We start from the raw sequence: 16805 nt of genomic DNA on the forward strand, positions 1-16805 counted from the left end.
AAATATTGCCAAGCAGCAGTCAGCCAAGCAATGCCCACCTATAGTACCATGTGATAACAAGATTGCTTTAGGTCTTATACTGGAGTTATGTGAAATGTCTATGTGGTTGCATCCCCTAAATACATCTACATAAGTATACAGAGGATTTGACAGAGGATACACTGTTAGAACAGAGAGTGAAGATGAAGGAAGTGGTCCATCTGTACCCACTTACGCCTGAGGTTTACTCATCCGTGACTGCAGGATTCTTTGGGTGATTTCACCTTCAATGGATGTTTTTTACCTTCTCTGTTCCTTTACATAGCTGGATGAACAGACACTGCTGGAATGATTGCCTTAGCTTGAAGTTATTTACTGTGGTATCCTAATCTGTTCTGTGTTGGAATTTTGGTTATACACAGGAAAATATGTTAAATTCCTTGTGCTATTGTTTGGGGACTTCCCACATTGGCCAATCCTCTCACTGTGAGATGCAAGTACTCAAAGCCAGCAACCTAACCAAACCAATATAACCATTGCACACCCATAGATCCTGCACGGTAGGATACAACAATAACTGCCTGTAGACAGCAGCAGCACAAACTGAATGTCATAAGGGCCTTCCTTCACAGCGCAACAACTAAAGGCATTCTGAAGAAAGACACACAGACAGAGAGAAAATTATAGAAAGAGAGAGAAAAAAGGGAGAGAGAGAGAGAATTTGAACCTCATACCCACTGATTAGTTGTTTCACCTGTTATTTCAGTAATATGTATCTGTTGTTATTTACATTCTAATTACAGGTTAAAAACATCTTTTAAACAGAGAATTATTAAACCAAACCATCCATGTCTCCATTTTCACTTCGACCAGTGCCAATATCAAGGCTCTGTTTATTTGCCAGGTTCTCAAGTACACTAGTGTCTAGTGGTCTCAATCATGCTGTGTAGAGGACCTAGAGCACACATTATAGGTCAGATTCATTGCATTGACGTAGCTAGCTCCAGCCAGGGTTAGCTTGACTGGCACAAACCTGTACAATGTCTTCCAAAAAAACTGACGTTCTTTCCAGTTTCCACAGATTGTCGAGGTGGACCCAGAAAAGACCCAGGCCATACATGAATTTCCTGTATCAATCAGACAGACGGCCATCCATAGATTTTTAGGAGTGGCAGGAAGATACCACCAGTTTGTGCCAAATTTCTCAAGGATGGCTGAACCTCTCCAAGGCCTCTGAAGAAAGGGAGCCAAGTTCAAGTGAACTGTAGAGTGTCAAGAAGCTTTGGATACCCGCTCATGTTTATTACCTCTCTCGGTGGCTGGAAGGTGTAGGGCCACAGCTGAGACCAATTTTCGCGTCCTGGTGAAAGAGAAAATCACTCTTTGGGGAGGCCCTGACTACCTCCAGTCTGACCAAGGCACTCAGTTTGTCTCAGACCTTTTTGTTGAGATTTTGGTGAAGGCTGTAATTCGGTGAGGAAGTTTACCATCCACAAACCAGAGAGGGTAAACCGCACCCTCAAAACTATGTTGGCGTCATATGTGGGATCGCAGCATGAGCCCTGGAATCAGCACCTACATGAGTTTCGTTTTGCAATCAGTTCTGCAGTGCATGAGTCCACTAGGGTTTCACCAGCGGAGTTCTCAGCAGGCCACTCCACAGTCCCCTTGATAGGTTGTTGTTGCCATACATTTCAGCCCCGGTTCATGGTAAGGTCAGAAATCTCTGTGAAATAAGAGAGCTGGTCAAATCTAATCTGAACAGAGCCCACTCAAGGCAAAAAATAAACTTTTACAAAACACACAGAAGTTGAGTTTCAGGTCAATGACAGAGTGACACCCTTTTTCGATTTCCAAATTGGCCCCAAGGTGGCATTACCCCTTCAGGGTTGTTATGTGAATGTGTCCCCTTAACTACCAGATCGTAGTGGAGGGAAGTGGATTTGCGTACTGCCCTTGTATCTCACCTCAAACCCTGTTACCCCATACTGTAAGATGTAAAGGAAATACATCGACAAAAGGTTCTCGAGATATTTTAAGAGGATAGTAATTATGAAGAGTTCTATGGATTTTCAGATTCAGACATCAAGCCCCACTCGTAGAGAGTGTGATGCGCCTGCTAAATAAGTACACGCCCAAACTATTTCCCCAATGGCACTGCACTGGCAATTGTTCCAGCCACCTAACTAGCTCTAATAGAAAAGCATTTCTGCTGTGTGTGAGAGAGAAAGGTGGTACGACAGAAGTAGACAGAGTTGAATGCAGGCAGTTTTTAACCCCTGTAATTTAATCAATCCTCTTCTGAAGGTTAATGACTCTCAGCCACTCACAATGCTCACAAACAAAAACTCTTGATTGATTGAACTGAGACGTAGGCCACTGGTTATTCCCTTTTCACAGTTATTGGGATGTATGCTGGGAGTTAATGACTAAGTCTGAATGAACTATTATTATAACTAATTATTCAACAGAAACAATGCGTTCTGATTATTGAAAGGAAAAGAATAATTATAGTGTGATGTAAATGGAATACAGGTTTTTTGTTTTGTTAACGTTGTTTTGGATAACAATGGTAAATGTTTGTTTCATATTGGGATCTTTACCTTTATCTGTATGGCTGATGGGATGAAAATACATAGTTTTATTATTTATGAATGGAATTATATGCATGCTCTCAGTTGAATGGAGGAGAGAGCCACAGGCTTAATGACGCATGAACCACAGAACTGAAGGAACTCTTACCCTATGACAGCTGGGCCACAGGAAAAAAGCACATAGGGCCCTATCTTGCACCCAGCGCAATTGACATTGTCACCGACGCATGTATCATTCCTATCTTGCACCCGGCGCACAGCGCAATTTTCCCTCCAGAGGTCCGCTTCGAAATGAACTTGCGTCGACATGGGCGGGGGCGGAACAGAGAAGGCGTTTCTCTGGCGCAAGTGGTACTTTGCAGTTTCAAAACAACGCCTTGCGCCGTGCGCCATTGACCAAAAAAAAGCTGGTCTAATGTCAGGCGCAATGCCCAAAGTCTGTAACGCGTATTCAGAACGCTATTTTAAGGGCGCATGTGCTTGCCCGCACAGTATAGGACCTATAGGCTACACTTTACTTTTGTCGTCTTCACGAGAGATTTACACCATTTTTTTGGCAAGCCATATATAATTACAAGGAAAATAAAGTATTTACCACATGAGGAAATCATTGTGATATCCGTATCCAAGACATTTTAAAACTAGGCATACATCTAGCGTACACATTAACCCAAATGATTCAGGTTAATTGAAGCTGCGTGACATTTGATTTATTGTATGGCTTTGTTGCATTTATTTAATGCCAGTATTAATATAAATCTTGTTAACTCATCTCTGTGTATGTGGACTTTATTTATGTACCTTGGGTTTGGTCAGCTGGTGCACTGGCTTGGGTGCCGATTTCCATGCCCCCAAATCCCTGCACGCTCTCAGGCGTGAGGGTAGACGTGGCGATGTCCTCTGCTGCCGTCAGATCCTGGGTCGAGGCACCTCCCGTGAGGCCACGAGAACGTGTGTTACCTTCCAGCTTGGATGTCCCACGTCTCCGGACGTCATTATAGCGTTTTCGGCACCGTTTTCGGGTGCCCCGTAGCAGAAACAATCACGGCAATATCTTCCCATGCTTGCTTGACTTTGCTAACTTTTGGAGGGTTTCTCGCATCCCCATATATATCTATCTCCTGGCTTTTTACAAAGCCATACAATACATCAAATGTCACGCAGCTTCAATTAACCTGAATCATTTGGGTCAATGTGTACGTTGGATGTATGCCTATTTTTAAAATATATTGGATATGGATATCACAATGATTTCCTCATGTGGTAAATACTTTATTTTACTTGTAATTATATATGGCTTGCCAAAAAATTGGTGTAAATCTCACGTCGGTCTCCTCGGATGTGAACTTTTCCGGTCTTCCACCAGGTCATTCCGCCATCAAAATAACAAGCCGCCATGGACTATGCGCTCCTCGCTCTTAAAGGGAATGTGAGATGACGCTCGGATTGGTTTATTGCATATTACGCCCAAACCACACCTATGGCTGAGTAACCTCCTTTAGACCAACCCCTTTGACACTTGCGCTGGACGAAAGTGTGTTTTTTCCGCCGTTAAAATAGCAACTGCGCCATAGAGCCGCCCACACAGCTATTGCGTTTGGCGCCGTCCTACTTGCGTTTCTGATCGGCAAGATAGGGCCCATAGTCTGCATGGGCACTTTTTTTCTTGAATGGGGTAAACTTAAAAATTAGGTATTTGAAATGATCTTCTGTTTTCTATGTGTGCTACATTTATTCAAAGAATGAACCCATCTTCTTTCACTCTTACAGTTATTTCACTTGTTATTTATGAGGTTGCAGTAAATGTTCAGTGGGGATAAATTGTGAATTAATGACACCCCAAATCGTTACATTAGAGAGTATAGTCAGACCGTCGCATTGTATGTGTGTGTGAGAGAAAGAGAGAGAGAGAGAGAGAGAGAGAGAGAGAGAGAGATAGAGAGAAAGAGAATGGTGTGATATGAGATAGAGGCAGAGAGGAAACATATGTCCCACTATTTTCCTGAATTCTTTTTTATTGTCATTGTATCTCACCCAGGATTATTTTCCTGTTCCTTCAGATGTTATGAAAATATGTTAGAATCTATGAACTTTCACACTTACCACTTGCATCAGACATTCCTTAGCTGACTGTTATGTTCTCTTTGTTTGTGTGTGTGTGTGTGTGTGTGTGTGTGTGTGTGTGTGTGTGTGTGTGTGTGTGTGTGTGTGTGTGTGTGTGTGTGTGTGTGTGTGTAGAGTGGGTGTGTGTGTGTTTGTGTGTGCATGTGTTTGTGTGTTTATTTTCCCTTTATCGATCAATATATTTGTAACATACTCATGTTTGGCGTTTAGTGAAATGTTTTGGCCTGCACACTTTGCCCGTTTTTGCTTGTGTATGGTTTGCGTTCTTGTAAGAGTCTGCTGTGCTTTCATACATTAATGGTGCATATTGCTATCGATGTGTGACGACGAGCAGGCTTTGCGTTTCAGTGTACTTGCAGTGAGCATTCTCAGGCTACAGCAAAGGCCTTGAGGACTCGGTCTGATCGCACACTCCAGCTCTCATTAAGTCTTATCACTTTCTAATGAATGCCTGCGTCTCCACCCCCATCATCTCTGCATACTATCAAAAGTATAATCATCCTCTCTCTCTTCATCCTTCTTTCTCTCTTTGCGTGTGTCTGTGTGTGTGTTAGTTTTGGTACTTTAAGGTATTTGGTATTTTAACATATTTTTTTAATGTAATTTCTTATAAATAACATATTTGTCATAAAAGAGTTTTCCTAAGACCAATGAGTGTTTAATGAAGTTAACAACACATTCCAATTGGCACTGTTTATATTGCTTTAGGGCAGCTGTAAAAAAAAAACTTATATAAGGGCTGACATGTGAGAACCTACACTTCTGATATGTTAGTTGTTATTTTTATCATGCTATCTTGAAATAAAAATGGAAAAGTAGACCAAATTATAATTGACACCAGATTAAATCAACCTGCATGAATACGTTGTCATGTCAGTGTTTATAAAAGGCTTACAGTAAGTAGGTGTCCTGAACTGTAGCTGTACTACTAAGAGGACACACCATTCACTGGTCCTATCTGTTGGCCAGTCGATAAAATTAACTGAGAGAAATCATTGTGATACATCCACATTCAATCGGAAGGGAAGTTGAAGGCCAAGATGGATCTTGGTCTAACAAGATTCTCCGAATTTAACAAAGAGGGGATAGTGTGTATGTGTGTGTGTGTGTGTGTGTGTGTGTGTGTGTGTGTGTGTGTGTGTGTGTGTGTGTGTGTGTGTGTGTGTGTGTGTGTGTGTGTGTGTGTGTGTGTGTGTGTGTGTGTGTGTGCGTGCGTGCGTGCGTGTGCATGTGTGTGTGTGTGTTTGTTGGGTGAGTGTGTGTGTGATAGAGAGAGAGACAGAGGGTATTTGACGTTAGATTGAGAATTCACAGGATTAGGCATATACACTTACCGGCCACTTCATTAGGTACACCTTGCTAGTACCAAGTTGGACCTCCTTTTGCCTTCAGAACTGCTTTAATTATTTGTGGCATAGATTGAACAAATCAAACATTCCTCTGATATTTCCCGTATTGTCACAAGAGCATCACGCAGTTGCTGCAGATTTGTCGGCTGCACATCCATGATGAGAATCTCCCATTCCACCACATCCCAAAGATGTTCTATTGGATTGAGATCTGGTGATTGTGGAGGCCACAGGAGTACAGCGAACTCATTGTCATGTTCAAGAGATGATTTGAGCTTTGTGACATGAGGAGGAGATGGGTACAATGTTGTCATAAAGGTATAGATATGGTCAGCAACAATACTCAGGTAGGCTGTGGCGATTAAGAGATGCTCAATTGGTACTAAAGGGCCTAAAGTGTACCAGGAAAATATCCCCCAGACCCTTACACCAAAACCACCAGCCTGACCCATTGATACAAGGCAGGATGGATCCATGTGCTCATGTTGTTTGCGCCAATTGTGGCCTCAGTTTCCTGTTCATAGCTGACAGGAGGGGCACCCGGTGTTGTCTTCTGCTTCTGTAGCCCATCTGCTTTAAGGTTCGACGTGTTGGGTTTGGTTTGATTTAAGATCCTCTTGACTTGACCATGTTTACATGCCTAAATGCATTGAGTTTCTGCCAAGTGATTGGCTGGTTAGATATTTACTTTAACGAGCAGTTGAACCAGTGTACCTAATGAAGTGGCCGGTGAGTGTATACTCCTTATGAAACCGTGAAGAAGTATACACACACACAGACCAGCTGAGAATATCTGACTGTGAATGTTTAAGTTATGTATGGTAAGATGAGCAATGAATAATTTATCCTCTCAGCGTCCCACCCATATCTCTTCCAAGTCAGATTTCTATCTTCTGACCCGGACATCTTTTTTAACCCAGAACAAAACGTGGGGTCTGTCAGCTTTTATATGGTTCCACCTGTGTTACTCGCGTAATTTACGAGGACATCAATGCTCAGTTTTTGTCTGGTTCTCTCTCTAAGGTGAGACTGCGCTGACTCAGAGCCAGACTTGCGTAAATTACTCGGACCGACCCTAGTGTGCACTGCCCGCCTCGATCACTCATTTACAAAGTGACACACAAGTAGCGGCAGGAAAACACGCCCGCCCATTAATGAGTGATGTTTTTGAGATGTTGGCGTGTTCTCTTAATAATTCATCCCGATTTCAGATCTTTAGAAGAACTGTTGATAAAAGAGATGGATACCCAAGCTCCAAGCCACCTCCCACCCCTGCACACCCCACCCCACACACTCCCTTCATAAAGACATGGATTCCCAGCAGATGTGGAGTTCATGTTTTATGTACGACATGAAGTGGGACACGCGGGTGGAAAAACTGAACAACTTCTCTTCAAAGTAAATAGGAAAAGACGCGGAGCACTTTTATGCCCAAGGAGAGGCTAATAATCTCTTATGTCTTAACACATTTGGTTTCTGGGTGCTCTGGTTGAAAAGGTTCAAATAGCACAGTTGTGTAAGAACACAAATTCTGATTTCCATGAGAAAAGTATGTTGTGAGACAGATAATTTGTCTTTATTAGTGTATTGAGTGGTTGAGGAAAACAAAACTGTGTTCATGTTTTATTGAACAGCCACAGTAAGCAGTGGCATACTTCTTAAGCATCATTAATTAAATACAGTGTGCAGCTGTGTGTTTGTGTGAGTGTGGTTGTAAATTACTAAAAATACATTTCACGCTCATGGTAAATGGTTTTGTTAGTCAGATCGTGAAAGATAAGGCCATAGGCTATTATGTTCCATTCCTCAAATGCACACATATGCCTACTGATAAAATGCTGATAAAGTTCACCAATATTTTTGTTTGGATCAAAACCATATGCCTACATCGGAGAGGCATTGCATGTGCATGGATTTAATAAAAGACAGGATATTAAGTTCCCTGTGCTACGAAAAAAAGTATGAAAAATCTGGAAAAATAAAACCCAATACTATGAGTACAAACTACCCTGTGTAAGTCTTCATAAACTGCTCCTCCTTGGTTACATTTGCTCAGCTGACATTTTATTTTCCAGACCTGAAACCCTCTGTGCCCACAATGTTTAAGAACACATGCACCAGTAAATAGTAATTGTCTCCACCTCTCAAATCAAGTGTGCCTCATCAACAGTTGAGTGTAATTGCACTGTTTACTTTTAACATTAGTAGCGGTACTGTTTAGCAGGCTTGCTTTCAATGGATAAGCCAAGGATTTTAGAGCCTGGCTTTACCATTAGTTACCGGCAGCTCCAAATTATTTTCCCATCCAGTGTTACACTACTAAGTCAACATGTCATGCTTGACTTTCTGATAGCTTTATTCAAAAATGACCTCAGATTTTCCCTTCAATCCATTTAACATTCCTTTTACATCTCTACTAACTCTTCATTCCTGAACTCTTGAACTTCTGTCCGCTACACTATCACTCTCTTGGCTGCCTATCCCACCATCCACGTGGTATCTAGCATCTCCCAGAAGTCTGTCAGGACTCACTGCACGTTCTTATGTCTACTGACCCTTCCTCCATTTCAACTAACTGTCACTAGTGACAGTTTAGCACTGTGCAACACTACTCAGCACTCAGGTGCCTTTGAATTCCTTCGTGGATTCTCATACACCTTTCGGTGGAGTCTCCTTCACCTATATCATCCTACCAGGCTTACCTAATGAAGTTTCCATAGTCCATCTGATTTGGCTGTACCCAGATTCGAGCCCCTTTTTGTAGTCAAAGCCATTGCAAAGGAAGAGGCCATGTTGTTTGTTTCTAACTGATCATGTCATGTTGCTCTCCCAGACATGTAAGGGGAATTAGGTTGTTAAATTACCTTACGTCTGTAAATATGTTTATAGGAATAAATGTCACAGAATCACTTGACATAAATGAGATCCCAACAGATGTCAAATGTCAAAAAGGATTGTATAATATCTGATGATTTTTTCACTTTTGATGTAAATTATTATACACTGAACCTTCCCTGCACGAATAACCCCTATCGGCAAAAGGGAACTTGTCAAGCACTCAGCTCAGGCGTATCCAGAACGCTCACAGCTTTGTAAGGACAGTTTTTCATTAGGCAGAATCCGTAAGGGTCCTCCTGTGGCAACACACCAAATAAATAAAATGTTCCAGTGTTTGTGTACTGGTTTTGCTGTAAATAATACATTTACATCAATATTAACATGTTTGCATCATATTCTCATTTGAACCATTTGCATTGTAAACAAATGCATCTATTATTCATACAGTGCGTGGATAAGTGAGCACAAAGACACAATTAGCATTCCTCTGCAGTAACTCTAATAAGATGAAGAGTATAATCATTAATTATCACCCTCTTTATATTCTCATTTCAGATCGTGGTCGTGTTTACCCATTGTATTATTTACCCTTTGTACTATTTGAGGCTCATGTACAGGCTTAAGCTTGTATGTAACAGTGGGATCTTTGAGTGCTTTATCTCAAACCAGAACTCTTCGTATGATAGGATAAAAAGGGTCCCTTTGAGAGAATGCAATCCCCTCTTGGAAGGAGGGAATTGTTGTGCAGAGTCTGTGTATATGGCTGAGGTTGCAGTGATGTCTGTGATAGATGACTTGTAGACTTGCTACAATAGATTGACCAAATATATAAACTAATGCATTAGCTAGGCTTGTCCAGCACTGCTGTTGTCATGACTAGAAGTCTTTGATTCATTGGAGTTGGCCCCCTTCTCAAAGCACATGTAGAAGCTAGCGTATGGTCAACATTTACTTTACGTTTGATTAGTCTGTCAGTCCTTGGGAGAGCGTTGTTTCTGTTGAATCTTCACACGCTCCATGTAGTGGCTGTTTGAATAAGGTCATGACTGTCTGGGACTGCCCTCCGCTCCCCACCTGTTACCAGACGTACTGCAGACATACAGATATATACTCCTGAATTGGGGAGGGGTTGGATCAGGAAAAGGACAGCTCCCAATGGGCTTCCTCTGCAGTTACAGTCGACTTTTAAGCCTTTAAAGGCCCAATTGCCATCTCCTGTCCTCAGGCTCTACTCTCCTCTGCGCAAACCTTTCAGTGCTAAACGCCTAGACTGCTCCCTGACATTACTTCCTTTCACTGCAGCTCTCATGTTGTGTTGCTACCCCCTCTCTGTCTCTCTCTCTTGGGCTTTCCCTCTTTCTCTTCCCTCTTTTTCTCTTTCTTTCTTTCTTTCTTACTCCATTTCTCTCTCACTCTCTTTTTATCTCTTCCTATCTATCTGTGGTTTGGCGCCTTCCTCTGAGCTCTTCATCATGGTGTTGTGGCTCGTTAAGCCGTCTGTGTCTGTCTTTCATGTTTGCCTCCAGCACAGAATGTCTCCGTGTATTTTTGTTATTTCTCGCCATTTTGCTCGGGGCTTCCAGGAGTGTATTCCCTGCAGCCATTATATCCAATTAGCAGGAGAACGATGCTTATACCGCCCCTCTTCCCCTCCTCCACCTCCCATTCACCTCCCCCCCCCAGCCCCCTCCGTCTCCCCAGTAGCTATTCCCACCCTTCCTCTCAAGAGGAAGGAAGACAATTCCATGCCTCCACTTACGATAAGAACAAAACACAGTCAAGACACTCTGCATGCTTGAAAGGTTTATATAGGGTTCTTTTCATCGTGCGTTAGCCATCGACACAGCTCACAAGTGCATCTTCCTCATTCACACACTGACGATGGCGTAAGGCCGAAACGCGTCTGTACGAAAATAAACTGGTCTTATTTCTAAAGAGAAAAGCTTGAGAGTGCGGTTTTTATTCTACTAACATCTTCCTCATAAACCTGCTGTTTTCTCCAGAGCTTCATGCCCCAGTGTCATCCCGTTACATTATCACCAACCAACTGTAAGGTTGCTGAGATTTTTTACTGTTTATTACTTACTTTAATGTTAATGTTACCATCAGGGCAGAACAGATACAGATAGGTTGCAGGCATGCTTCTTGTAAGGACTGGTTAAACCCAAGCACATTCGCTGTACTGATAGCACACACATTAAGGTGCTTAAGGGAGGCTGTTTTTTTTTTTCCCGCTCTGTGCACAGAAGGGTCAGGAACTCTGCATCGCTCCTCTGTGAGCTTTGTGGTTGTGTAAGGCCTCAGTGCCTGCTGGAGCAAATCTGGCCCCATAAAGATAAAGCCTCTTTGCTCCCCCCTGGCCCCCCCTCCATAGAGATCTGAGCCCCCCCAAGCCAGCGACGGGGCTTCCTCATCTCCCCTGGATCGCAGGATTACCTTCTGCCACCACCTTCATACCTCTGCAGCCTTTTTTTATCACTAGTGACACTCTCACGCACAGGCATGTTTAGCCTGACAACTCTAGTATAAAGCAAATGGCGAAAAAAGTATATTATTGACCATGTTTGTACTGAAATACTATTCTCGAATGACATACAGTTAGTAGGTTAGAAGGTTTCTGACATTACTCTTTCCAATTACCCAGAGTTACAAAAAATGTTGACTCTTTTTGATAAATAACCTTAAACCCAAAACTCCACAAAATGAGTATAGGGATCCAAATGAAGATCTTTTTTTATTGACTAGCTATTATCTGATATTCCCTCTGTTGTTATTGTTGTTGCAGATGAGTCGTGTGAGCCCAACCCATGTGAGAATGGGGGCACCTGCCTCACAGCACTGAGCAACGAGGCCTACACATGTGAGTGTCACACCGGCTTCACTGGGCCCAAGTGCGCTAGTAAAATGGAGGTTGGTAAGTGACCCAAAGATCAACAACAGATATGTTTGGTGTTGTCAGTGTTGTTAGTGTTGTAGCCCCCGGTGTCAGTCCAATATGCAGGGCCACCTGTCCAGATGTGCTTGTTTGTGTGTTTGTTTTGTATCTTTGTTTGTTTGTTTGTGTTTTTACTTGATTATTTGTGTAATTAAGTGATAGCTTAGTGTGCGGCATGAATCAGGTAGTTATTTGCATTGCATGCAAGCCTTAATCCCAGTTCCCCGTTCTGAATTACCTTCAGAGGCCTCGAAAACACTTTCTCCAGAATTTCCATTCCGCTCTCCATTTTTCCCTCTTCTTCTTTTTCTTCTACCATCCCCCTTCCATCTTCTGTTTAACACAGTAATTCCCACCTGAATCCTGGCATATGTTTTATTTACCTACACATATTCCTCTTGAAACTCATTAAATAATAAAACCAGCAAGACTGGTTTCTGACCTGACCACATGTTCACAATATGCTGCTACTGTGACATTTAAAAGCGTATGGAAAGAACTGCCCCTAAATGCTATTTACATGCATTTTTAAAGCTTTCCCCCCTTTTTCTCCTTCCCCCATTGAGATACTTAGCAGATGCAGTGCTTAAAGACACATTATAGTAAATCATTTTTTTCTCTCTCTTCGACTAATCATTTCACGCTGTGCGCTGTTTTTTTCTCTCACAGACAACAGTCATCACGAGAGCCCTGGTATTTGCTTTGAGTGCCGAGCACTGGGCTTTAAATGAGGGGGTCTGTGAGATAGCAGGAGAACACGTCACCTCGGCCTCACTCGCTCTTAGCCCCGTTGACTCTTCACTGGCTTAACTTGTCCGTCGCTATCATCGTGTAGCAGTGCATACTGCGCCAGGGCTCGCACATGTGAGACAACCAGACGCATTTGTGGCCCATTGGGAAGTGAGAGGAGGACATTGGGAGGAGGATAGAAAGAGATATGTCTCTAAACTGCTGTTAGTGATGAATTTCCATGGGATGGAACTTTAATGCTGGTATAAATATTGCTTTAACATGCAAGTCCAGCATAGTATCTGATGTCCAAGTTCATTCTTCGAGAGAAAGAGAGAGAGAGAGAGAGAGAGAGAGAGAGAGAGAGAGAGAGAGAGAGAGAGAGAGAGAGAACACATAACTGATTGAAATCACAGATTTGTTTTTGCCCTTGGTCTCTTTATTGAGTGGAATTTTAAGTGTCTCACATTTCTCTATAGTCTTGAAGACAGACCCCAGCACATCAGCCTCTTGGGGTTAATAAAAGGGAATTGAGATTGTGTGGTTTTTATTTTGTATTGTGTTTTATCAGCCTTTGTCAGTCTTATGCTTAAACAATCCATTGAACGCTTCGCACACTTTACTCCCACCGCAAGTGCAGCGTTTAAACTCACCTTCTCCATAAATCATTAGAACATGCACAGATACAGAATTGGGTCACATCATGGTTAGAGTTGATCATAGGCTGGTGATGCCTGAAAGGCATTGCAGCATTCCATTGATCTTACAATAATATAATAAACTGGTGCCTTTGTGAATGCATACCAGTTGAATCTCAACTAACACCAATTTACACAAATTCTTAAGGATCCTGCACATATCATGAAAAGCTCCCCCATCTCAAATTATTCCAGAATATCTAAAAGAAAACATCAAATGCGTAAACTGCTGAGACAAGGTATGAAATGAAGCCCATAGAATTGACCTTCTACTGTTTAACTGGAGCACATTTGCTGCTCTCTTGCGAGGATAGGTTTCGTCTTTGAAATCATCTGAAGTGTGATGCAGCGGGGAGATGAGGACGAGGAGGTGCCATCGTTGGCACAGAGGAGGTGCCATCGAGCCTCTTCCTGCTATCACGCCACTAGGCTTGTTTTTTTTTGGCACAGCTAATGAAAGCAGCTGCACAAAACCTATTGATTGGAAGCAAAAGATGCTGATAGCTATGGATCTGGAGAATCCAGAGAGCATGTCCTTTGTGTTCAGTCAAAAAATGCTGCGCCACTTAACTTTCCATTCGTCGCCTTTTTAATTTCCCATATCTGCCTAATTGCTGGAACACAATTTAATGTAACTTTACTTTCTACTCCTATAACAGACCTTTCTTTTCTCGTTATGTTACATGAGGCAGGGAAAACACACATCAGTCAGTCTTTCTCCTCAGCTGTTCCAAAGAAGAGAGTATTATTTCGTGGTAAGCAGCTTAAAAGACGTAATTCTTTTTTGACTGTCCTAATGCAAGCCAGATGAGAGTGAGGGGAAGAGTAGAAACCCCTTTAAAGCCACATGTCAACATTGCAGCTTGTGGTTTGTGGACGGCCTCCTCAGCCACTTATGTAGTGCTGACAAGGCTGCAAAATAGCTATGAATTTGTTCCATATCACCACATTGGCACGGTTTCATCGGGGCTTGTGATCAAAGCTCACTTATCTGTTTACCCCTGTCTATGTCCCTATTTGTGTGTTTATTTCTGTATGTACTGTATGTTTCTCTCTCTCTCTCTCTGTGTGTGTGTGTGTGTGTGTGTGTGTGTGTGTGTGTGTGTGTGTGTGCTTGTTTGTGTGCTTGTTTGTCTGTGCCTGTGTCTGTGAATCTATTTAAACCAGGAAATGAAAATGATGCACTTCACTTCAAGTTATTTCTTGCTGATGTCAATTACTATGTAGATAGTAGAAAGCCAGTTCAACCACATTTTAGGGATTGTTTGCCACAGCCAGCAATTAAGATGATAACATAATCAGATAATGAGTTTCATTAAGTAATTATCATGCCCTGAATATAATGAAAGCTCTTTATGCATGCTTCAACATTGTGGACCTGGTTTTATGCCTGCCAAGTAAAACTGCCAGCTTTCTTCATCAAGGATATTTTAGTAGATCCATTGATGACAATGATAACTCCTTACATGAACACAATATAATTATCCCTATCACCAGTCAGCCTACAGTAATCTTTCAGTCTACATTAATGCCAGAGAAAAAAGGCAAAGTGCCTTGGTGCACAGCTAGTGTGTGTGTGGAAGACGCACAAACAAGATTTGTCTCGACCCTGGAGGGTGGCCTTTTAGCGGACGGCATTAACGGTGACAGGCCCGCCAGTCCTCCTGCCACATCACTAAATGGAGATTAGACCCATTACCCTGATTGCCTCTGACCTTCTTTTATTCTTTGGCGAGTGAACAAGGAGGAACAGGAAAGATGGGCTTTTGTCCTCAAATTGTCAGCAGTTCTGAGTGCTGTAGAGTGGCTGTTCAGCACCTCCTTGTTCATGATTTCTTGGGATGCGTAAGAAATCCAAGCATGGCTTTAGGCTGTAGACCTGGTTTCAGTCCATCTGCGTCTGTGTGCAGGACACGGGCCTGGGTTGTCATATTTGGTGTTTTTGCTCGGAAATGAGGGCTGTCTGCATATCGCAATTCTCATGTGTCCATTTCCCGACTTTGTCTCCGGCTGGGGTCCTATTTGTAAATGGCGAAGACAATCTGTGTCCCGAGTTTGTATCATACACCTGCAGAGGGCCTCCATGCAAGATGAGATTACACTGAGGCGGATCCAAAAAAAAAACTGGGCTTCCCTGGGCAAACTATACACTGGCAGGCCCTATCTTCCCCTCACACCTTTAGTTGCCCGTATCAGGCAGGAGCGGCTTGCACCATTCCATAATATATTTGGTTATGACTTCCTCCAGGTTGACTCTCAGATTAGGGCAATCTGTCCATGGGCTTAGTTTTATCGTCGCCCGGCCAGGATTATCTGAATGACAAAGCCGAGGCCTGCTTCCAGAAATAAGTCATCATCACCGTTCCCCTCTCTCTCTCTCTCTCTCTCTCTCTCTCTCTCTCTCTCTCTCTCTCTCTCTCTCTCTCTCTCTCTCTCTCACTTTTTCAATCCTCATTGGTACTGTGGCTTAGGCAGTAAAAGGCTCCTTTGATTTGGAAGGGAAATAGCCCCCACAGGGAAGTTTGTGGTCAAAAGGACGAGCGATTGTTTGGTGAACCGTTTGGTCACTGCCTGATATGACTGCTTGACTTATGTGTGGTTGGATTTGCCTGCTGGTTTAGTAGCCTTTAGTTTAATAAATAAGTGGACTCCCCCGTTCAGATGATGACCATAGTTGGAAATTGTATTCACCCTTGTTATTTGTTTTGGCCTGGCGGTTCGCATTACTGGAAACAGTACTTGAGGGGTGGGTAGTGAGAATTTGTGAAGGTATGTGTTTGTGTTGGAGCCTGGCTGTGGATGATGGGCAGTTACTGAGAAAATGTTGTAACTTCTGAGGTAATGTGGCTTTCAAAAAAACAGTACCCAGACATACTGTCGAAAACAGTCCAAGAAGTACAGACACACATTAACACACCCACACACTGATGTTCCAGATATCAGTAATAAATATTATATTGCTCTACATTTTTTTTATTGCATATGTAGCGCCATATTTGTGTGTGTTTGTGTCTGTACTGCATGTGTCAAACAACATTATGTATTCTTGGAATCCTCAGAGATGATAAAAAAGCTATAGGGAGGATGTTATAGGCATGGTGATTTTGAAATAGGCTTTCGTCGTTATTCACTGAGTTTTATGTATACCTGTAGTGTAGTTTGTCAAACTAGCGCTTCAATTAAAACCAGCCTCTGAACTAAACCTACTTTATGGTTTATTTACAGTCTCCTCTCAATGTTACAGAGTTATTCTTGGAAGAGTGTAGGACTGAATACTGAATTCTCTGAATACATTAAAGTAAAAGACTGTGCAAATCAATCTTAGTCATTTTTAGATTGCTTTCTGTGAAGGCATCTATAGGCATCTGTATTTGAAAGCCTGACATGTGTCAGGAGGCCAATCCCTCTCTGTAAAGCTTCACCCTTGAGACTTTGAGAAAGATTCACAGTTCATCTTACATGTGAATACGCAATTTCAAAGTGCAGGGTCGACCAAGCAAAGGTAACCATGTGGGTCTAATAATTGAAGATTTTGTTTCTTAGGTTAACAGACCGCTAA

At 42.4% G+C, this 16805-nt stretch overlaps 1 protein-coding gene across 1 annotated transcript in view; it reads left to right on the top strand.

The window, feature by feature from the left end:
* The window catches only part of edil3a (EGF-like repeats and discoidin I-like domains 3a), a 121360-nt gene that overhangs the window by 12207 nt on the left and 92348 nt on the right, over nucleotides 1-16805 (top strand). The window contains exon 2 of the mRNA XM_080852362.1: nucleotides 11670-11798. Coding sequence (XP_080708488.1) covers nucleotides 11670-11798 — 129 coding nt within the window. The remainder of the gene's footprint in view (nucleotides 1-11669; nucleotides 11799-16805) is intronic.

Source organism: Sprattus sprattus (genome assembly GCF_963457725.1).
Source record: "Sprattus sprattus genome assembly, chromosome: 15".
NCBI classification, from domain to species: Eukaryota; Metazoa; Chordata; class Actinopteri; order Clupeiformes; family Clupeidae; genus Sprattus; species Sprattus sprattus.